The following is a 23785-nucleotide window of genomic DNA, read 5'->3' as shown; positions in this document are numbered from 1 at the left end:
TGGGGATTTTGGGTTGCGTTCATGAGAACTGGAGTCAAATGAAGTGATCATAGGCAGCCTGGCTGGAATGTGGACATACCAGCTGCCTCAACCCTTCCTCTGGCTCTTCCTATTGAGGGTGCTTGCCATATCACTGGTGGCAAGGGCTGTGCCCTAATGACAAGCAGGTTGTAACGAATACAGAAGAACACTATGAATCTAGACACCTGCTGAAACAAATAAACAGAGGGCTCGTCCAGAGTGGTTAAGACAGCTGAACCATTGTTTCCACACCCAAGTCGTCTGCTTGATGATGTTTATTGTGGCAGCCTGGCTCTTATTGTATGCATGCTGGTCACATGTGGTTGGATTGCAGAGTGGAATCATAAGCCAGGTGTTAAGCAGATAGCCTTGGCCACTCAGTAGTCACCCTACTAGCAAAATCACATGCACAGTCCAGCTGCTTCTCTCTGTTCAAAGGTACAACAAACTCCCCTCTCCTAGCATAGAGATCTCTGGTCTTTCTGGTGCAGCATGATGGTGAACTGGGAAGTGCTAGATTTGTCACCTGCTCCAGCCTGGAAGGATCATGACACAGAAAAAACTGAAAGCCATGGTCACTTTCCTAGCCAGTGGCAGCGCTGTCCTTGCCCTGATCTTGAAGCTGCAGTTCTGGTTGCAAGAGATGGCAGAGTTCTGTAAGCACCTCCTTTGTAAAGAGCAGACGATGCAACACTGCTCTTGGCTTAGGTTGCGAACACCCAAAACACCCCAAATGGATAAGGCCTCCTGCAGAGGGTCCTTCTCCCCCTCCTCCTCCTCCCTCTATGAGCAGCTTGTCCTCTCTTTGCCACCTCCAGCTCATGCTGCAGCCCAAGAGGAATTGCAACTATAGCACTCATGATAGGGAGCAAGAAAATTTGCAGTCATATCCACTGCCTTTTCCACATTCAGCACCACTCCTTGCAGGTTTCAATTGTAACCACCTCCTCAAAACACTCAGAACATTCACAAACACAAACAGAACCAGTAAATAATAATCAGCTACTAATATACAAGTTGTTGATGATCCATTTAAATTGTACTGGTGGGGGGTCCTCCCTGCTGCTGAACACATTTTCAGCTTCACGAGGTAAAGCGAGGGCATTGACGAGAGCAGTGAAGTTGAAAATGGCAGCATTGGCATCAAATCAGCATTACCCACTTACTGACATCACAATCTGCTTATTCTGCATTCTTCCGCTGTACACTCCTAACGTCTGCGTTAATGCCTTCACCAAGATGGCATTTGGCACAAGCCATGCCAGAAGTGTGCACATGCGGCACAGACAACAACTTGGGTAACAAAATGGCATCAAGCGCCAAAGCGACAGTTGTTCTGGAGCCCAATTTCAAGGTAATGAATTGTAAAATTCCACCTAATATGCTTTTATTGCCACCTGCTGGAGACCAAGGTTAAATCAAGAAAATTAAAAGATCTACTGGGCATAACATAATTAATGAGCTTCATGCTTTATTCATGAAAGATGCTCAATGAAGCAGTTCATTAATATAGATTGATGGTCCTTATGTTATGGAGTTCGCCCAGTTTATGTCATAGGGCAGACTCATAATTCTATGAGAACAACTACTAGTTAGATCTAGCTCCAGGGAATGAAGGGGGCAAATGGAGCAGTTTTCAGTGAGAATAGATTAACAGGTAACATAAAAGGGAACCCAGGTGCCTTTTATAATCTTATAAATCGTACAACAGTAGTCAAAGGAATGGTGGGATTGATTAGGGGACCAAAACATCATCTTCTGGAGATAAGGGGCAGAGGTATTAAATGAGTACTTTGCCTGGATCTTCACGAAAGAAGAGGATACTGCCAATGTCACCATAAAGAAGAGGCAGCAGATAAAAATGGATAATGGATAAATGGATAAATTGTTAAAAGGTTGGCAGTACTCAAATGTAGAAAAGTCACTGATCCAAATGGGATGGTTCCTGAGCTGCTGAAGCAAGTAAGGGTGGAAACTGAGGAGGATCTGGCCAAAACCTTCCAAATCACTTTAGATATCGGAATGGTGCCAAACGACTGGATGAACCCTGTACAAAGTAGGGGAGAGGATTAAACCCGAAAACTACAAGCCAGTCAGCCTAATGTTTGGAGGTGGGGAAACATTTAGAGGCACTAATCCAAAGACAAAATAAATTTGCACTTGGCAAAAATTTGCATCAGTAAATGAAAGCTAGTGTGCATAATTAAAGGCAACTCATGTTGACTAACTTTATTGAGTTTGTTCCTAAATTATTGCAGAGGTTTGACACGGGTGGTGCATTTGATATTGTGTATGAATTTTTAAAAGGTGTCTGATAGAAGTACCACGTAATAACTTGTTAGCAAAAGTGAAGTTCAGAGGACTAAAGGAACAGTGGCTGTGTGGATACAAATTGGGCTAAGGGACAGAAAGCAGAGAGTAATGGTGAATGTTTTTTTTCATAAATTGGAGGGAAAAGAGGGCTGTCCTTTGAGGAGAGATAATGTCAAGTGGGCCCATATGCTCTGGGGTTTAGAAGACTGAGAGGTGATCTCATTTAAGTGTATGAAATTCTTAGAGGGCTTAACAAGTTAGGTACTGGGAGGGTGTTTTCCCTGTTGGAGTGTCTATAACTGGGAGGGGTGGACATAGTCCTGGGATAAAGGGTCAGCCATTTAGGACTGAGGTAAGGAAAAATTTCTTCACTCAGAAGGTTGTAAATCTTTGGAATTCTCCATCCCAGGAGGTTTTGGCTGCCCTGTTGAAGAGTATATTCAAGATTGAGACAGTTAGATTTTTGGGCACTTATAGAATCAAGGGATCTGGAAAAAGGGTGGGAAAGTAGAGTTGATGTAGAAATTCAGCCATGATCTTATTGAATGGCGGAGCTCAAGAGATTGTATGGCCTACTTCTGTTCCTATTTCTTATGTGCAGTGGTGTCCCGCAGGGGCCAGTGTTGGGGACCTAAGCATAAAGGGCATAATTTCAAAGTTTGGAGAGGCCAAGAAACTAGGAAATAGTGTGAACAATGAGGAAGATAGTAATAGACTTTGGAATGATGAAATGGACAGACATATGGCAGAAAAGATTTAATGCAGGAAAGAGTGAAGTGACTAATTTTGGGAGGAACACTGAGGAGAGCCAATTAAAGTAAATGGTGCAATTTTGAAGGGGGTGAGGGAACAGAAAGGCCTGGGTACCTCTGCACAAGTGTTTGAATGTTGCAAGACAAATTAAGAAACTTGTTAAAAAAAGGCATGGGGATCTTTGGCTTTATAAATCGAGGCAAAAAAATGGAAAAACATTTGCAGGGCAACGAACAAAAAGCAGTGGAGTGGGACTAACTCGGTAGCTCTTTCAAAGAGTCAGCAAAGGCACAACGGGCCGAATGGCTTCCTTCTGTGCTGTATCATTGTATGATTCTGTCCAAGACTGTGGCCATAAAAGTGGATTAGACACAGTGACAAGGATTTTGTGGCAGATTGGAGAGAATGACCCGACTGGAATCCCTGTATAGGGATACCTAAATTAATGCAAAGAACTACCATTTTGGTCATACAGCTTCAATCTTTAGTAGTGATAGTGCTGATTGTGTCCACATCTTTCATAAACATAATTGTCGAGGTTATGCCCCTTTAATTTTGAAAATATGGTTTTCAAACTTTCAGCTGTCTGAAAACTTTGCAATTTGAAATGAGAATGAACAAACTATTTAAAAATGCAAGGCCACCTTCCAAGGTGAAGGTGAAAAACAAACAAAGCTTCAGATCCATCGAAACTCATCACCGTCTAAGGAAGAGACGCTAAAATGCAAAATGCTGGATGTTGAAACAATGGCTGCCACACAGACCCACCCAAAACCCCATGGAAATACATAATGGGTGAAGTATAACAGGCCAGGCACAACCACTGCAGGGAGATTGCAAGTGACACAGGGAGGGTCAGGAAAGTTTTCAGCAGAGGAAACAGGCTGAAAAGCTCCACTTCTCTCCCTCTCTCTCTTTTGGAAAAAGTGTATTAACTGGTTTGGAAACCAACTTTAATTGAAATCCACCAGCTAACCGAGATCTCATAATAATTGCAACATCTTCTACATCTGACCGTGTCTACGAAACCAACTAACCCAAATTGGCCACAGCATTTTTAAATCTACACCTCAAGGAAAAGCAAAGCATACTTAACAATGTATTCTTCTAACTTATTTTTTATTGGACTCTAACTTGCCTCATTTCTGATAACGCGACATCACACACAGTTTTTTTCCCCCCCTCAGGTTTAGTTGATAATAAAATTTGCTCTTTCTTTAACTCAAGAAAGCCTTGTTTAATTGGCTCCTTATTGCTCACTGCATAAATAGTTAAATACATTCTGGTTTGAAAAAAGCACATCCTTGTGAAAAAGGAACAAACTTTTATCGTGACCAACCGAGGAGGTTGAATAGCGCGGAGCCAGTTCACTCCTCTTCACCTGGTCATAACATAATACACTATTACATTTCCACAGATCAGACCTTTCCTAAGATATAGCTCTCTTACCTTAAAAGGAATTATCCTGTAAGTATATCATTACATATACAAAAAAAAACATCTTTGTTTTAAAAAAAAACATTTTTCTCCCGTCCTCTCCAGAAAGTGGTCAATGGTCAGTGGTCAACTATGGCACAGTTCCACAGGTACCAATGTCAAACAATTAACCTGCTAACAGTTAATGCCTAGGCTCATATAAGAAAAGGGTTACTTGAGTGAGGTATGAGAAGGTAAGCAATGCACATAGTAAAATAACTGAGCAGGAGTCAACCATTTCAAGGACAAAGTGGGAGGACTGAGGCACACAAAAGAAAACTCTGCACTGACTCAAGTCTGTTAATCACAAAATACTTTTGGGTCTAGACGCACAAAACTTATTTATACATGTGAATGGTTCCAGTTGTCTAATACAAACTATACCAATTAGTATTACAAGACAGCTTTCCTCTTAAAAATATTTCTGATTCATTTACCTCAGAGTCTTCACTGTTGACTCCAAGCTCAAGAATAGCATGAGGAGATTTCATTTTGGCTTGCGTTGAATGACCCATTTCAAGGTTAAGACAGAACCCAATTTTTTCAAGCTGTAAATATGATCAAATTTGAGATATTAATACAGAATAGATGTTCGGCATTGGAATTAATTTTTAGACTACTTATTTATCTGCCTTCCCTCGCTCTCCCACCTTAGCCCTACAGTGTAACCCTGCTTGACTTAATACAGCACTTGGTCTTGACTCAGCATGTGCAACACCATGCAGCTGTGTACACAAATTTACCCCAAAGAGCTTGCCTCAATACTGAAAAGCAATCATAGAACCATAGAACACTACAGCACAGAAAACAGGCCATTCGGCCCTTCTAGTCTGTGCCAAAATATTATTTCACTAGTCCCATTGACCTGCACCTAGTCCATAACCCTCTAGACCTCTCCCATCCATGTATCTATCTAATTTATTCTTAAAACTTAAGAGTGAGCCCGCATTTACCACGTCAGATGGTAGCTCGTTCCACACTCTCACCACTCTCTGAGTGAAGACGTTCCCCCTAATATTCCCCCTAAACCTTTCCCCTTTCACCCTAAAGCCATGACCTCTCGTGTTTATTTCTCCTAATCTAAGTGGGAAGAGCCTACTCGCATTTACTCTGTCTATACCCCTCATAATTTTGTAAACTTCTATCAAATCTCCCCTCATTCTTCTACGCTCCAAGGAATAAAGTCCTAACCTGTTTAATCTTTCCCTGTAACTCAACTCCTTAAGACCCAACAACATCCTAGTAAATCTTCTCTCAATCTTACTGATATCCTTCCTGTAGTTAGGTGACCAGAACTGCACACAATACTCCAAAGTTGGCCTCACCAATGTCTTATACAATCTCACCATAACATCCCAACTCCTATACTCAATACTTTGATTTATGAAGGCCAGTATGCCAAAAGCTTTCTTTACAACCTTATCTACCTGTGATGCCACTTTCAGGGAATTAAGATTATCCACATTTCTAACAAACATGAGGTAATATTGGTTGTTTGAAATCAATGGAAAAGATAATTGGGTGCAATGTAATGCAGGCTGTTATGTACTTGTATCCATCTTGCACTATTGCTGAAGATTAACTTCATCCCAATAAGCCTTTATTTATAATATATGTTTGTAAGAAAACACAGCACACTTATTTGAACTCCCATACACTTCTCTACTCTAATACTCTAACTTATGCCAGAATTTTGTAAGCACTTTAACAGAACAACATTAGATGACTTGAGACCAAAAATGCTGAAATTATAAGTATAATTATTATACATTGTGTTTCCCAGAATTCTTGGCTTTTCATGATTGGATTCTAAAGCTCCAAGAGAAAAACAAGGATTCTGCCTGTAGGTAGAAAACAAAGCAAAGAGCTAGAAGTTTTAAAGAAGCCAAAACTATTCAGGTTTTGATATGGCTCAGTTGATTACATTCTCATCTCTGAATCAGGTAGTCACGGATTCAAGGCACACACAAAAACATTGCCAAGGCACTCTAGTACAGTGCTGAGAAACTGCTTCCATCTTTCAGAGAAAAGGTTAAATTGAGGCCCGCATCTTCATGTCCACATGAACCACAGTAACATTAGAGCTTAAATGGCACCGTTAGAAAAATAATAGGTAATTCTCCAAGGGTGTTGGCCCATTCTCTCACCACTATTACCAAACATAAATAAAGTCATCATTCAGTTCTCTGCCATACGTGGATGCCACCTCTATTGTGATAAACTGTAGTTATACTTCGAAGTAATTCACTACACAACAAGTGCTTTGGGATATTTTTGTGATATAAGTCCAAATTCTACCTTTGAGAAAGAAAACCCCAGTATTTATTTTTGATCATCTCGACTTGTATTACCTTTTTAGGAGCAAATGTACTTTGCCTCAACTTTTCAACAATATCTTGGCCCATATTTGTCCAGGCCTGGGCAAAGGCCTCAGCTTTCTCTTGACTCAGGTGAATATTTTCTAGTTGTTGTTGAAGAGCAGCAGGTTTCATGTTGTAATAAGCTGCCTGATAAGAAACATATAAGTAAAGTGAAAATTCAAAACAGAGACAAACCTGCAGAGATGATCAATGATTTTAAAAGGAAATTGGATAGGTGCTTGAAAGAAATAAACTTGAAGGGCTAGGAGGATACAGCTGGGGAATGGAACTGACAGGATTGCTCTATGACGAGCTGGCATGAACTCCATGACTGAATGGCCTTCTTCTGGCTCTATGACATTTTTGGGAATCTTGCAAATAAACTGTCTCAACAAAAGTGTACTTGCTGCATTATCTTGACTTTCTATTTAAGTTAAAGAATTCTATCTCTGCTTATTTATGCTGCCCTAACTTTTCATTTGCCTCAAGCTACTCATCCTGAAGCCAGCAGAATGGTTATGTCAGTTCCAGGTCTAAAAGTAGCTAACTGTAACAAATACATTTACACCAAGTATTAAAACTTTAAAAAGCAAGGATTTGCCGAAAACAGTGGAACTGCTGTTTTAGGAAATCTCACCAAGCACTTCGAAAGCCAGTTCTGGGCTCTGGCCTCTCACCAACACAAGATTTTGAAGGAAGGACATAACGTCAGTTGACCAACACAGATCAGAGAGACATGATGGGTACATGATCTTTAGGGCAGTCAACGTATTGACTAAAGATTACAGCCTGGATTTCCGCAGAGTTGTAGAGACTTCACGGACCTTTAAAAATGGCAGGTCTGAAAATCCCATCCTTATTTCCAACAGATCCCATTTTCAACTGTAGGGGAAAGGTGGTGGGACGTGATTCACATAGGAGGGAAAAGTGAACTCGGCAGGGACGTTTGAACTCAGTTCCAACAGACCCCAGTTCCACAGGAGCAAAGGCCTAATTCCCCAATGTAGGAGTAACAATTTTTTTAAAGAGTAATTGTAAAGCTCTTGAAGGGCAGATAAGAGACCAAAGGGGTGGATGGTGGGGTGGGGAAGATATGGTGGGTATGAGCAGGCATTGGGGGTGGGCAGGGAGCATGAGGAGTGGGTGCGAGGTGATGGGGTGTGAAGGGCGAGAGCTACAGGGCCTACTATTTAACAACACAACTGGGATAAGTCCCAGAGAAGAGGGGTGGGCCTTTTAAACAGCCCACCTCGGCACTCGACAGCCCCTGTGGCCACCATCGATTTGCATCCGGGGTGAGGTGGTAGGGGGTGGGGAAGGGGTGCAGAGGGGGGTGGTAACTCCATTTCGCACCAACCATCTTTAGCTGTTTCATCAATGAACTTCCCTCTTCCTTCCATCAAAAGTGGGGATGTTTGTCGATGACTGCACAAAGTTCAGCATCATTCGTGACTCCTTAGATACTGAAGTAGTCTATGTTCATATGCAGCAAGACCTGGAGGACATTCAGGCTTGTGCTGATAATGGCAAGTAACATTCATCACACAAGTGCCAGGCAGTGACAATCTCCAACAAGAGAGAATCTAACCATCTCCCTTAACATTCAATGGCATTACCATTACTGAATCCCCAAAATCAACATCCTGGGGGGTTACCACTGACCAGAAACTGAACTGGACTAACAATATAAATACTGTGGCTACATGAGCAGTTCAAAGGCTAGGAATCTTGCGATGAATAACTCACCTCCTGACTCACCAAAGCCTGTCCACCATCTACTAGTCACAAGTCAGGAGTGTGATGGAATACTCTCCACTTGCCTGGATGAGTGCAGCTCCAACAACACTGAAGAAGCTCGACATCATCCAGGACAAATCAGCCCACTTGACTGGCACCCCATCCACCACCTTAAACATTCATTCCCTCCAACAATAACACACAATGGCAGCAAGATCCACAAAATGCACTGCAGCAACTCACCAAGGCTCCTCCGACAACACTTTTCAAAACTGCAACCTCTACCACCTAGAAGGACAAGGCCAGCAGGTGCATGGGAACCCCACCACCTGCATGCTCCCCTCCAAGCCACACACCATCCTGACTTGGAAATATATCACTGCTCCTTCACTGTCACTGGGTCAAAATCCTGGAACTCCCTCCCTCCCTAACAGCACTTTTGGTGCACTCATACAACATGGACTGCAGTGGTTTAAGAAGGTGGCTCTCCACCACCTTCTCAATAGTAATTAGGGTTGGAAAATAAATGTTGGCCTAGCCAGCAATGCCCACATCCCATGAATGAATAAAATCTCCCCACCCGCCTCCAAAGCCAGAGGGAGGATTATACTATTCGGGTGAGTTTCTCCCTAGACAGTTGCTGCGAGCCAAGAGATTTCCCAACTCTCACTGTCCAACTCGGGTGTGAGAATCCAGGCCTATATATTGTAATCTTACATTTGCAAATATTTCTGATTAGACTCAGTTTCACGCTGTACAGTTTTAAAAATCACACTTGTCAATTTTCTCCTCATTATCAATTCAAATATCCACATTTATAATGCTCCATTCCGATCCCACATAAACACAAGCTGTCAGTGCAATCCAACAACCAGGTTTCCACAAACCAGAAAAGATTTTTTCATCTGCTTTTTTCATCTCGGCAATATCACAACTACAAGTCTAAACAAAAAAAATGCGTAATTCACACTGATATAATTAAATTTATCCACTGAATTGTCTCGTTAAAATTCATTAAATTGTTTACTTAAAAGGTCTGACATTTCCCAAAAGAACTTGGATTTGATGCATTTCCCAAGAGCTGTGATGCAGTGAACTGAATCTGGATTATGTTGTCTGAGTTTTTACACAGACAATTCCTAGGGTGTACTGGCATAGGCTGTAATTTGCACTGATAAGAGTATTTTTTGTCTTGTTTCTGGCAGTTTCAGTCTGAAAGCTTTCAAAATTATTTTGATAAACATTAAAGATAAAATTTATATTTAGCATTTTCTTTTTAAACAGAGGCTGTGCCTGTTTTAAAAGGAGGAAATTAGACAGGTTGCATATGTGCAGAAGAAAAAGGAACAATGACAGCGTACAGAGTATATACCTATTATAGTTATGTTTTGTGTTCTATAAACTTTGGAAAGTGCATTAACTAGGCTGAGCCTCATTTCCACGCTAACATATATTGTATTGTAAAAACTGCCAGTTGAATAGTCAAGCCAACAAACTTGCTGGCCTTACCTACTAGCAAAAGCATAGGTGAAAATTATTCGCTTTGAGCCTCCTGTGTATTCATTTTTGAAAACTGAGCATCAGGCAGAACAGAGACTCTCATCAATCTCTCATCATAATACATGGTTCTGATACTTTTAGAGCACAAAACAAAAGCTACAACAGGTATCTGACTTTTGTTCCCTGCACACAGGCTCAATATAAATTAAACTTGAATAAAGCTTTTGAAATTTGCCCTCTTGTTTCCATATTAATTAAAGATAGACTACTGGTGAAAAAAAATGCTGAAGCTGAAGAAAAATATTGCATCAATACTGCTGACTATGGTATTGATACATTTTGGGAAATTAGGTGTATGATCCAAATTCGTCTCAGACAAATTCAAGAGTCTCAACAAATGTATAATCAACAAGCCTAAAGTTTTAGGAAAAATTGAAGTCTTCAAATAAAAACTTGTATAAAAGCACTAAAAGGCAAATTCAATGGATGAATTGCATAATATGTAAGTGAACTTTTTTTTGAAAAGTTTTTAAACCCTTAGAGCAATAGATAATTCAGTTACTCATAAGAAAATTTCAGAAAACATTTTGAGTGATCTGCCTGTCCCCAGTGGTCTGATTGCAGAAAGTGGCAAGCTAACAAAGTCAAAAGGCAACCAAATACAGAATCATGGAGAAATACAGCATGTAAGAAGGCCGTTCAGCCCATTGTGCACTGCCAGCCCTTTGAACAAGTTATTCAACTGGTTCCATTCCCCTGCCTTTTCCCCATAGTCCTACAAATTTTTCTCCTTCAACTATTAGCAATTTCCCTTTTGAAAGTGTATTGCATCTGCTTCCGCCACCCTTTCAGGCTCACATGCTAGATCATAACAATCTGTTGTGTTAAAAAGAAAATTTTTCATTCACTTCTGGTTCTTTTAACAATTACCTTAAATCTGTATCCGCTTGTAGCCAACCCTTCTGCCACAAAAACAGCACCTCTATGTGCACCATCAAAAACCGTACCTAATTTTTAATACCTCTATTAAATCTCTTCTGAACCTTCTCTGCTCTAAAAGGAGAAAAACCTAGCTTTTCTAACAGCCCTGTTGAGGTGGAACCCATCTATTTTTGACAAGTACCTCCTGCCCGAAGGTTGGTTCCAATGCCTCAGGAGTAAGAAACCTTTCCACTTGCACCATTTCTCTAGCCATGCATTAATCTGTCTCAGTTTACTGTCCCTAACTCATGTGCATGTGGTACAGGAAGAAGAATATGGGAGAAAAAAATTGTTAGTGGTCAATGAACTTGTAAACTTTACAAGAAATAATTAATTTTAAAGTATCAGATAATTTTGAGCTTTTCAAAACACTGTCCGGAATGTTACTGTCCTACTTCAGAGAACTTTACACTAACTAGCTCAATGTGCACTGCCAATTTACACAAACCAAACTCCACTATTTTAGATATGTAATATACCACAAAATAAACAAATTAGCATTTTTAAAAGCAAGCCCTTAAAGAACTTCTACTATACTATTCCACAACTTTTATAAAATGCCATACTACTCAGTGGAATGCTTTTGCCAAGCCTTTGAAAGTGTTAATCAAAACCAAGAAAATGAATGTGGCCACACCCAAATCTTTATGCATGGCAATTTCCCATTATTTTACCTGTTCCAGGAAAAAGGAGACAGTTTCCAGCACCAAGCGGAGGCCTTGTTTTTCCAGAGAAAGTGCGACTTGAAGCTTTTCTTTCTCTTCTTCATTAAATGAATGCTCATCCTAAAACCATAATTAATTAGTACTGTACTGATACAAGAGGTTCTAATCAGCACTGTAAAAAGATAGCAGTAAATTGTAGAAATAATTCGTTAGTTTTGAATACTAGCTCATTACATTCCAAGAATGCTCTTATAAAGTTAACTTTTATCCAAACCAAGATAAGGCTTTAAACAACATTTTAAACAGACTGCCAGTTTAGAGGTCCTTTGCTGTAAATTGCCAGTTTGAGACCAGACCAATTTTCACTTACTCTACATTTAAGTTGATTTTAATTTTTAGTTACATTCCAAGTGCAAAATAAACATGTATACCAATGAAAAGTAAAATGCCAAACAAAATGAAATTAGAAAATTTACAGTAGAGGATGAGGTTAGCAAGCCATGCATCTCAAGGAAACTATTATTCAATCAGGGGCAGGGCCTCGACAAAATTAACATAAACAAAATAACAGTAATAATGAATGGCACTAAACAACAAACCCCCAAGGCCAGGTTTCCAATTCAAAGTTTGAAAAGTAGTAGGTGAAAACATTGGAGTTGTCCTAACGACAAGCTTCCAAAGTTCTCTCAATTCGGGAATAGTTCCTTTAGATTGGAAAACTCTGCATGTCACTTTGCTATTTAAGAAAGGTAACAGAGAGAACTGGGGAATTATGGACCAGTTAGCCTAACATCTGTTGTCAGAAAATTAGAGAGTCTATAATTAAGGATAGGGTGGCTGAACACCTTGAAAATTTTTAATTGATCAGAGACAGTCAGCATGGATTTGAAAAAAGGGATGATAAACCAGATGGAATTGTTTTTTTGAAAGAGGTAGCTAGTGTAAGTGGATAGGGGAATGTCTAATAATGCTATTTATTACTTCCAGAAGGCACTTGAGAAAGTCCATCAAAAAAGACTGTTAGCTAAAGTTGAAGCCCATGGGACTGAAGGCAAATGACTGACCTGGTTAGGAAATTAGCTGAACATAAGTGGAATCTTTGTCTCCTTAGTCTCAGGCGACACAATGGGGTCATTTTGCATCAGGAACCAGAGCCTCCAAGCACTGAGCCCTCCAGTTACTCTTTCCAGGAGTCAACAAATTAAGAGCCTGTCTCCAGGATTGCTGCCCAATTAGAGACAGCAGGTGGGATGAAGCATCAGAAGCGCTAATGAAGGATCAGTATTTAAAAGATCAGCTGCTGGGAAAGAGGCATTGCAATTGGAAAATGGCTTTTAATTGCCATTTTTAATTGCCTTAAATGGTTCCCCACCTCAGACATGACTGTTTCAGATTTCACTCCCAACCCGCTCCTAGGAAAATGGAAGAAGATGGAAACACATCGGGACCCCAGTTGAACGTCATTTTCTGCAATTTTCCCAACACTTTGAACATGAAAAGGATATAACGGGATACTTTCTCAATGGGAAGAAGCTAGAAACAATGGAGATCCAAAGAGACTTTGGGGTCCAAGTGCATACATCATGAACAGGTACAGAAAATAATTAAAAAGACTAATGGAACGCTGGCTTTTATATCTAAAAGAATAGAATGCAAGGAGGTAGAAGTTATGCTTCAGCCACACAGAGCACAGGTTAGAACTAGACTCGAGTACTGCGAGCATTTCTGGGCACCATTCCCTAGGAAGGACATATTGGCCTAAGGGATTTATGAGAATGACACCTGGACTCCAAGGGTTAGAATCACAGAATGGATATGGCACAGGAGGGCATTCATCCTGTCATGTCCCTGCCAGCTCTCTGCAAGAGCGACTTAGCTCCATTCCCTCACCCTTTCCCTGTAATCCTGCAAATTTTCTCTCTTCAGGTAATTATCTGATTCCATTTTGAAACTCTGCCTTAATTAATCCACATTTATCCCAAGAGATTGTTAATTTTACCTGAGATTGCAATTTCTAAAACCTTTCCCACTACTGAGGTTAAACTGACTGGACTATATTGCTGGGTTTATCAGTGCGCCCTTTTTTAAAGAAGGGTGTTACGTATGCAATTATCCAGTACACTGGCACCGTATCTAAGGAGGATTGGAAGATAATGGCTGGTGCCTCTGCAATTCCCACCCATACTTCCCTGATTATCCTTGGTTTTATCTCATCCAGTCCTGGTGACTTATCAACTTTAAGCAGAGCCAGCCTTTCTAATATCTCCCCTTTATCAATTTGTAACCCATCAAGCCTCTCAACGACTTGCTCTTTCACTATGACTTTAACAGCATCTTCTTGCTCAGTAAAAGACATATAAAAAGTGCTCATTTAGTACCTCAGCCATGTCCTCTGTCTCGTGCATAAATCCATTTTTGAGTCCCCACCCAGCCCCACCTCTCCTTTTACTGTTTATATGGCTTTGGCAGACTTTTGGATTCCCTTTAATGTTAGCTGCCAGTTTCTTCTCATAGTGTCTCTTTGCATCTCATTTCTTTTTTTCATTTTCCCTCTGAACTTTCAATATGCAGCCTACTTCACTTGTATTATCAGCCTGACATCTATCATACGCACCCTTTTGCTGTTTCATCTTAGTGTCTATCTCTTTTGTTATCCAGGGAGCTCTGGCTTTATTTGTCCTACTTTTCCCCTCCTTAGGGATGTACCTTGACAGTACCTGAACTATCTCCTCTTTAAAGGTAGCCTATTTTTCCACTACAGATTTGTCTGCCAATCTCTGATTGCAATTTACCTGGGCCAAATCTGTTATAACCCCACTGAAATTGGCCCTTCCTCAGTTTAGGTATTTTTACTATGGGTTTCTCCTTGTCCTTTTCCATAGCTAACCTAAACCTTATGGTACTATAATCGCTTCCCCAACCACAAATGTTCCTTTACTGACACTTTATCCACTTAAACTATCTCATTCTGCAGAACCAGATCCAGCAATGCCTCTTTCCTCATTGGGTCGGAAACGCATAGATCCAAAAATTCTCCTGAACTTACTTCAGAAACTCTTCCTCATTTCTGCCCTTTTTACTAGTTATCCTAATATTGAATGCAATATTAATAAAGTCCCTCATTACAACCAATAGTTCTTGCAGGGAGGACTTGTGGCACAGTGGTAGCGTCTCTATCTCTGGGCCAAAAGTACTGGGTTCAAGTCTCACTTCAGGAATTGATGGCCGTGGAAGATGCAATCATAACATGGTGAAACAGGTTGATCAACAGACTCCAAATCTTTCCAATACGCCTGACAGCAGGCAGTAAGAGTGGGAGAGTTTCCTTGTCAGCCACACTGCAGAAGACAACGGCAAATCACTGCAGTACTTTGCAAAGCAATCATGGACCAATCCAATGAAGTCCATGGGCACCAACACCCTCTTAGGGCATGGTACCCGGAGGAGGAGGATAGTTCTTGCACTTCTCTGTAATTTTGAGGCAGGTCTCTATTACTGCCACATCATACTCCACTTGGCTATCAGTGCTTGCAGCTCACCAATCTTATTTACCATACACTCCATACATTCACAATATGTGAACTGCAAACATAATTTAGTTTTTTAATTAAGTCTGACCCTGGCTAATACTGTACTATTTCTTACTTCATGCTATCTGCCTCTTCCAATCATTTATACACCTTGTTTTTCCTTTCTAATGTTACATCCCAGTTCTCATCCCTGTTAAATTAGTTTAAATCCTGTGCAACATCACTAGCACGTCACCCCATGAGGACATTGGTCCCTGTTCCGTAGAGGTACCACAAGCCCAGCCTGTATGGATGCCACCTCCTCCAGAATTTGTCGCAGTGCCCAGGCATCTAAAGCCCTCCTGCCAGTATCATCTCTCCATCCACGCATTCATCTGCTCTATTCTATTTCTGTACTCACTAGCACATGGCATTGGGAGTAATCAGAGATTACTTTGAGGTTCTCCTTGCTAGTTTTTTTTATTCATTCATGGGATGTGGGTGGCACTGGCTAGGCCAGCATTTATTGCCCATCCCTAATTGCCCTCGAGAAAGTGGTGGCGAGCTGCTGCAGTCCAGTACGCCCGCAGTGCTGTTAGGGAGGGAGTTCCATGATTTTGACTCAGCGACAGTGAAGGAATGGCCCCTAGGTCCCTGAAATCTGACAGCAAGATCTGATCTTTCTCTCTACCCATGTCATTGAAACCAATATGGGTAAAACGGTACATAGTGGTAATGTCACTGGACTAGTAATCCAGAGACCCAGGTTAATGCTCTGGGGTCATGGGTTCAAATCCCACCATGGCAGCATTGAATTCAATTCAAAAGAAAAATTAGGGACTTAAAAGAGGTGGCTAACGAGATAGTAGATGCTAATTTTCCAAAATTCGCTAGCTTCTGGAAAAGTTCTATCACACTGGAAAGTAGCACATATAAGCCCTCTATTCAAGAAGGGAGGGAGGCAGAAAACTGGAAACTATAGGCCAGTTAGCTTGACATCTGTCACGGGGAAAGTGTTAGGATCGATCATTAAAGAGGCTATAGCTGGGCACTTAGAAAAATTCAAGGTAAGAGTCAGTATGGTTTTGTGAAAGGGGAATCATGATTAACCAATTTGGTACAGTTTTTTGAAGGTGTAACATGTATGGTGGATAAAGGGGAATCTGTAGACATACTGTACCTGGATTTCCAGAAGGCATTAGATAAGGTGCATCATCAAAACTTACTGCGGAAAATAAAAGCTCATGGTGTAGGGGGTAACATATTAACATGGATAGAAGATTGGCTGGCTGGCAGAAAACAGAAAATATGCACAAATGGGTCTGTCTGATTGGCAGGATGCAATAGTGAAGTCCCACAGGGGTCTGTGCTGGGGCCTCAACTCTTTACAATTTACATCAATGACTCCGATGAGGGGAGCAAAGGCATGGTAGCTAAATTTGCCGATGACACAACGATAGGTAGGAAAGCAAGTTGTGAAGAGGACATAAGGAAGTTACAGACAGATATAGACAGATTGAGTGAGTGGGTAAAAATCTGGCAAATGGAGTATAATGTGGGAAAAGTTGTTCACTTTGGCAGGAAGAATAAGAAGGTTGAGTATTACTTAAACAACTGCAGAATTCCAAGGTGCAGAGGGATCTAGGTGTTCTCGTGCATGAGTCACAAAAAGTTAGTATGTGGGTACAGCAATGAATTAAGAAAGCTAATGGATTGCTTTCCTTTGTTACAAGAGGAATTGAACATAAAAGTAAGGATGTTTTGCTTCAGTTATGCAGGACATTAGTGAAACCACATCTTGAATATGGTGTGCAGTTTTGATCTCCTTATTGAATGAAGGATGTAAATGCAGTGGAGGCAGTTCAGATGAGGCTTATTGGATTGATACCTGGAGTGAGTAGATTGTCTTATGAGGAAAGATTGGACAGACTGGACTTGTAGTTAAAGAATGAGAGCTGACTTGACTGAAGTATATAAGATCCTGAATGGTCTTGACAAGGTGTACATGGAAAGGATGTCTCCTCTTGTGGGTGAGTCCAGAACTAGGAGGCACTGTTTTAAAATGACGGGTCACCCATTTAGGACAGAGATGAGGAGAACTTTTTTTCTCTCAGAGGGTTGCGCGACTTTGGAACTCTCTGCTTCAGGGGGTGGTGGAGACGGGGTCATTGAATATTTGTAAGGAGGGATTAAATAAACTAGGATTGCATTCCCTGAAGGTAGTTTAATCAGTTTTCAAAATATTAAGGAAAACAGTTAGGGTAGATAAAAAGAAGCTATTTTTGCTATTTGGGGAACGTAGGACTGGGAAACATATACTGTAAAATTAGAGCTAGACCTTTCATGAGTAAAATTAGGAAAGACTTCTTCAAGCAGAAGGGACAAACAGCAACTGATGCAAGGCCAGTTGTTAATTTTCAGACTGAGATTGCTAGGTTGTCAACTAAAGATATTACGGTATTATGGGACAATGGTGAGTGTATAGAGTTAGGTCACAGATCAGTCACTGAATGGTGGGCAGAACAGGCTTGAGGGGCTAAATGGCCTACTCCTATTCCTATGTTTTCCAGTGTTTTCTGTTTTTATTATAGGGTAGAAGCATTATTTGCTGATCAACATACATAAGAAAATAAGTCTGGTTTAATTAAATGTTTAAATTGACTATGCGTGAGAATGCTGGGCTTTGCACATGAAATCACAGTTCCAACTAACAAAGAAGAGAAAGGTCGTCTGTCCCAAACTCAGAAAGGTCAGGGTTTTTAATAAAAACATCCATTGTGCCAGCAAGATGAATGTATGTTCGCCAAATTAAACCAGGCAGCATACAATAGGGTTACTTTTGTAAAGAGGTCCAATACTTCTCAAAACATCAACAATACACATAATGGTGGCAATCTAATTTAGTTGTTTCATTTAGATACCCTGTTGTCATATATAAAATAAACATGTTTTCCATCAAGTACCTTCAAGTGAAGTTTCTGAAGGATGCGAGACAGCAGTCGTGGAAATTTACCAGCATCAATTCCATTGATTAATATTACAGCTTGCTTTATGCTGTTCAAAAAGAAAATGAGTCAGACAGGTAACTATACTCAGTTTCTATATAGTTTTAAAAGGCAGATTTGAGCACAAAATTCAGGCTAAAGCTTCAGCTCAGCCAACATTAGGGAAATATGGTACTTTCAATGGTGCAATTTGACAAGGCACTGCATTTTCTGAGATGTCATTTTTCGATACCCCATTAAACTGAAGTTCCTGATCAGGACATGAAAGATTGGTGTTTACAGCAATATTCAAACAGGAACCAGGAGTTCTCCCAGCGTCTGCCAAACATTTCTCCCTCAATCAACTTTAGTATCTGGCTAGTTATTTATTGTTTGTCTATCTTCCTGGCTGTTGTATTTCTCTACATCACAACTGTGACTACAATTCAAAAAGTGAGTCATTGGCTGTGAAGCACTTGGGGTATTCTCAGGAAATACAATGCTATATATTGCCCTTAAAAAAAACAGTGAACATCAATCCAAATCATGGTGAAACAGCATGTTTCAGGAGTCCTTAATTAATCTAACCTGAGCACCAAGTGAGCCTGAGAACTGGAGTTCAAGCATTTAATTTTACTCCCAAGTTTCTTTGACAGTTGTCAAGGGAGAGATAGAATAATGATATTATATGTCATATTCAAAACTAGCAAGGGATTCAAATAACTGAATAAATTAAGTTTGTAATTATTTATTTTAATGAAAATAGAGGGAATTCAGCTTCTCTGGTTAAGTGTGTGTCAGGCTAGATGCTCATCAAACTAGGTAGCATACCAAAATTTCACATATCCCTCACCATGAGGCTTTTTAAAAATCCTTTCACAGGATGTGGATGGCCTTGGTGAGGCCAGAATTTATTGCCCATCCCTAATTGCCCTTAAAAAGGTGGTGGTGGGCTGCCTTCTTGAAGTGCTGCAGTCCATGTGTTGCAGGTACATAGAACCATAGAAAAATTACAGCACAGGAGGCCATTTGACCCATCTTGTCCATGCCAGCCCGAGGACACCGAGGTGCCCTTTCTAATCCCACCTTCCTGCACCCGGCCCATAGCCCTGCAGCTTACAGCACTTTAGGTGCAGATCCAGGTACTTTTTAAAAGAGTTTAAAGTTTCTGCTTCTACCACCAACTTGGGCAGTGAATTCCAGACACCCACTACCCTCTGTGTAAAAAAGTTCTTCCTCATGTCCCCCCTACACCTTCTGCCACTTATCTTGAATCTATGTCCCCTGGTTCTAGAATTCTCCATCGAGGGAAACAATTTTATCCTGTCCACTCTATCTATTTCCCTCATAATTTTATACACCTCAATCAAGTCACCTCTCAGCCTTCTTTGTTCTAAGGAAAATAACCCCAACCTATCCAATCTCTCCTCATAGCTACTATTTTCTAACCCTGGCAACATTCTTGTAAACCTCCTCTGCACTCTCTCCAGAGCTATTACGTCCTTCCTGTAATGTGGTGACCAGAACTGCACACAATACTCCAGTAGTGGCCTCACCAGTGTTTTATACAATTCCAACATTATATCCTTACTTTTATATTCTATACCTCTGCCAATGAAGGAGAGCATTCCATATCCTTCTTTACAACCTTGTCTACTTGAACTGCTGCCTTCAGGGATCTGTGTACTTGTACGCCAAGATCTCTCACTTCATCTACCCCTCTTAGTATATTCCCATTTATTGTGTAATCCCTGTAACTGTTTGACCTCCCTAAGTGTATGACCTCACATTTCTCTATGTTAAAATCCATCTGCTACATTACCGCCCACTCCACCAAACCATCTATATCGTTTTCCACAGTGATGTTTGGGAGTTTCAGGATTTTGACCCAGTGACAGTGAAGGAACTGTAATATAGTTCCGAGTCAGGATGGTGTATTGCTCGGAGGGGAACTTACAGGCAGTGTTGTTCCCATTCATCCATGGTAGTTGAACCTCTAGGTGGTAGAGATCACAGGTTTGGAAAGAGCCTGGGTGAGATTCTGCAATGCATCTTGTAGATAGTACACACTGCTGTCACTAAGCATTGGTGGTGGAGGGACTGAATATTGAAGGTGGTGGATGGGGTGCCAATCAAGGGGGTTGCTTTGTCCTGGAATGCGTCAAGCTTCTTGAGCATTGCTGGGGCTGCACACATCCAGGCAAGCGGAGAGTATTCCATTGCACTCCTGACTTGTGCCTCGTAGATGGTGGACAGGTTTTGGCAAGTAAGGAGGTGAGTTACTTGCCACAGAATTCGCAGCCTCAGACCTATTCTTGTAACCACAGTATTTATATGGCTGGTCCTGTTCAGTTTCTGGTCAGTGGTAACCCCCAAGATGTTGCTAGTGGGGGATTCAGCAATGGTAATGCCATTGAATGTCAAGGGGAGATGACTAGATTCTCTCTTGTAGGAGATGATCATTGCCTGGCACCTGTTTGGCGTGAATGTTACTTGACATTTATTAGCCCAAGCCTGGTATTGTCCAGGTCTTGCTCCATGTGGGCAAGGGCTGCTTCAGTATCTGAGAATTTGCAAATGGTGCTGAACATTGTGCAATTATCCACAAACATCCCCACTTCTGACTTTATGAAAGAGGGAAGGTCGTTGATGAAGCAGCTGAAGATGGTTGGGCTTAGGACACTAACCTGAGGTACTCCTGCTGTAAAGCCCTGGAACTGAGATGATTGACCTCCAACAACCACTGACTCCAACCAATGGAGAGTTTCCCCCTTATTCCCATTGATCCCAGTTTTGCTAGGGCTCCTTGATGCCACATGAGATCAAATGTTGCCTTGATGTCAAGGGCAGTCACTCTCACATCATCTCTGGAGTTCAGCTCTTTTGTCCATGTTTGGACTAAGGCCGTATTGAGGTCAGGAGCTGAGTTGGCCAGCGGAACAAAACTGGGCATCTGTGAACAGGTTATTGCTGTGTAAGTGCCTTTTGATAGCACTCTCAGCGACCCCTTCCATTACTTTACTGATGATCGAGAGTAGACTGATGGGATGGTAACTGGTTGGGTTGGATTTGTCCCACTTTATGTGGAATTACCTGGGCAATTTTCTACATTGCCGGGTAGATGTCAGCATTATAGCTGTACCAGGACAGCTTGGTTAGGGGCACGGCTAGTTCTGGAGACCCATCTTCAGTACTATTGCTGGAATGTTGTCAGGGCCCATAGCCTTTACAGTATCCAATGCCTTCAGCCATTTCTTGATATCACATGGGGTGAACTAAATTGGCTGAAGACTGAAGATGCTGGGGACCTCAGGAGGAGGCCACGATGGATCATATGGTAATAAAGCTCTTTGCGATATATCAAAATGGTGATTCTTTGCTTTCATCCTATTAGATTTCATCCACTGAATTTTCTTTGTTTAAATTTCATTATAACAATACAGGAATACAAACAAGTGAGGACATGGACTAAGCACGATTACTCTTTCAAAGAGTTCGCACAGGCATGATAAGCCAAATAGCGTCCTCTGCTCTCTAAGTTTCTATGATTCCCAGACAATAATTGTTTGTGAAAATACTGATGCACCTTTCTATTCAGAAAATCTTCAGTCAATATTTTAACAACCTATTAGCAGGGGTTTCCATTTATTGTTTTACTTGTTTATCAAATACTCTTACCCAAAGTCAGCACTGGCATCCTTGGTGATTGCTTCGCAGACTTGGACATGAGCAGCTGTAATACCAGCCTCCTCCAATGCCCCTCCTTCATCGTCCAGCTCAATGAGATGGCACTCACTTGATGCCATTAGGAAATATCTGATTGTAGCCAGAGCAATGCCTCCTTTTCCTACATCCACATCGTTACATTCGCAGCCCCTGCCTCAATCCCACCCCACCAAAGGAACTTTCCTTCACCCCCGTTGCCTCTGCTGGCTGTTAACATCTTCCCCGGAATGAAATCACTATCCACATGTTTAATGACAATACCAAACTCTGTCCCTCCAAAACTTCTTTTGATTCCACTCTCCATCACATAACCAGAAACGCCCCACTCCCCCCAGCTTCTGTGTTGTCAATTTGTTCAACATCCAATTTTATATAAGCTGCAATTTCCTCCAGTGAAATATTGGGAAGAGCAAAACCATCCCCTTCAGCCCCTGCCACTAACTCTATACCAGTTCCAGCTCCCTCCCTGCTTCAGGCTGAACTAGTTCACAACCTTGGCATCCTACTCAACCCCAAGTTGAGCTGTCAGCCCCATAGCCTCTCTATCAGAGACCACCGACTTCCCTCTCCATAGCATCATCTGCCTCTGACCCAGCCAAACTGCTGCTGAAACCCTCATCCACGTTCTATAAATGCAAGTTGCTGTTGTTTAGTAAAGGAGAAGCATGGTCGTCAGAGCAGATTTTAATACGTAAAGTGCAGAGTTTTTCACTGAAGTAACAAGTGTTCTAATGTTCTACTTGTATTTGCTTTTACCTCTGGGTTTCTTTGACAATTGCAGCCATCTGATCGGGAACCTGTCACCAGGTGTCACTCTCTGTGTATCGAGCTCGTGGGTAAACGGGTCCCTCGCTGTCTCCGGGTTCCGCGGCCGAACGCTGTGTCTCCGGGTTCCGCGGCCGAACGCTCTGTCTCCGGGTTCTATTTTACATCTAATCCTTCAGTTCCGCTCGCTGTTGCAGAATCACATGACCAATCAGCTGTGCAGCTGAGGAGCGACGGAAACCTAGGAGGCTCAGGTTCATACAAAAAGAGAAGCGGTGCAGAGTAGGCTCAACAATGAGTGGTCAGTGTAAGTGGTCCAGAAACAGAGACGGGCTCCATGTTAAAGATAGGATCGTAGAATGGTTACAGCACAGAAAGGGCCATTTGGCCCGTCATGTACGTGCCAGATCTTTGCAAGAACAACTCAACTACTGCCACTCCGGTGCCATTTCCCCCAAAGCCCCGCTAATGTTTTTTCTATCCAGGTAATTGTCCAATTCTCTGCTTCTCTGTAATTGAATCTGCTTTTAACACACTCTTTTAGACAATGCATTTTCAGATCCTCACCATTCACTTTTCCCACATATCATCAGATCGTAAGAAATGGGAGCAGGAGTAAGCCATTCAGCCCATCAAGCCTGCTCCATTCAATAAAATCATGGCTATCTGATTGTGACCTTAACTCCATTTTCTTGCCTATCCCCCGTAACCCTGACTCCCTAGTCGATCAAAAATCTGCCCAACTCAGCCTTGAATATATTCAATTCCTCCTCACAATTTGCTTTTCCTATCTTTGTATCGTAAGCAAATTTAGCTACAATACAGTCGGTCCCTACATCCAAGTCATTAATATAGATAGTAAGTAGTTGAGACTGCAGCAGTGATCCCTGTTGCATTCCTGGTGGCTCTGCAATTATTTTCTATTTAGGTAATTATCCAATTTCCTTTTGCCATCCTGAAAATGACCTGTTTATCCCAACTCTCTGATTCCTGTT

The 23785-nt window shown here is 41.4% G+C and overlaps 1 protein-coding gene across 1 annotated transcript in view; it reads right to left on the bottom strand.

Annotated features, from left to right (window-relative positions):
* commd10 (COMM domain containing 10) overlaps window positions 1-22973 on the bottom strand; it is a 128387-nt gene extending 105414 nt beyond the window's left edge. Inside the window, exons 1-5 of the mRNA XM_078566504.1 lie at window positions 22782-22973; window positions 18279-18369; window positions 11816-11926; window positions 6915-7070; window positions 5001-5111 (exon numbers count right to left, since the gene is read on the bottom strand). Coding sequence (XP_078422630.1) covers window positions 5001-5111; window positions 6915-7070; window positions 11816-11926; window positions 18279-18369; window positions 22782-22810 — 498 coding nt within the window. The 5' untranslated portion in view covers window positions 22811-22973. The remainder of the gene's footprint in view (window positions 1-5000; window positions 5112-6914; window positions 7071-11815; window positions 11927-18278; window positions 18370-22781) is intronic.
* Window positions 22974-23785: the final 812 nt, after the last annotated feature.

This window comes from Cetorhinus maximus, chromosome 2, assembly GCF_964194155.1.
Source record: "Cetorhinus maximus chromosome 2, sCetMax3.hap1.1, whole genome shotgun sequence".
Lineage (NCBI taxonomy): Eukaryota > Metazoa > Chordata > Chondrichthyes > Lamniformes > Cetorhinidae > Cetorhinus > Cetorhinus maximus.
The sequence above is the reverse complement of the archived record's forward strand: the minus strand, read 5'-3'. Positions and strand labels throughout refer to the sequence as shown.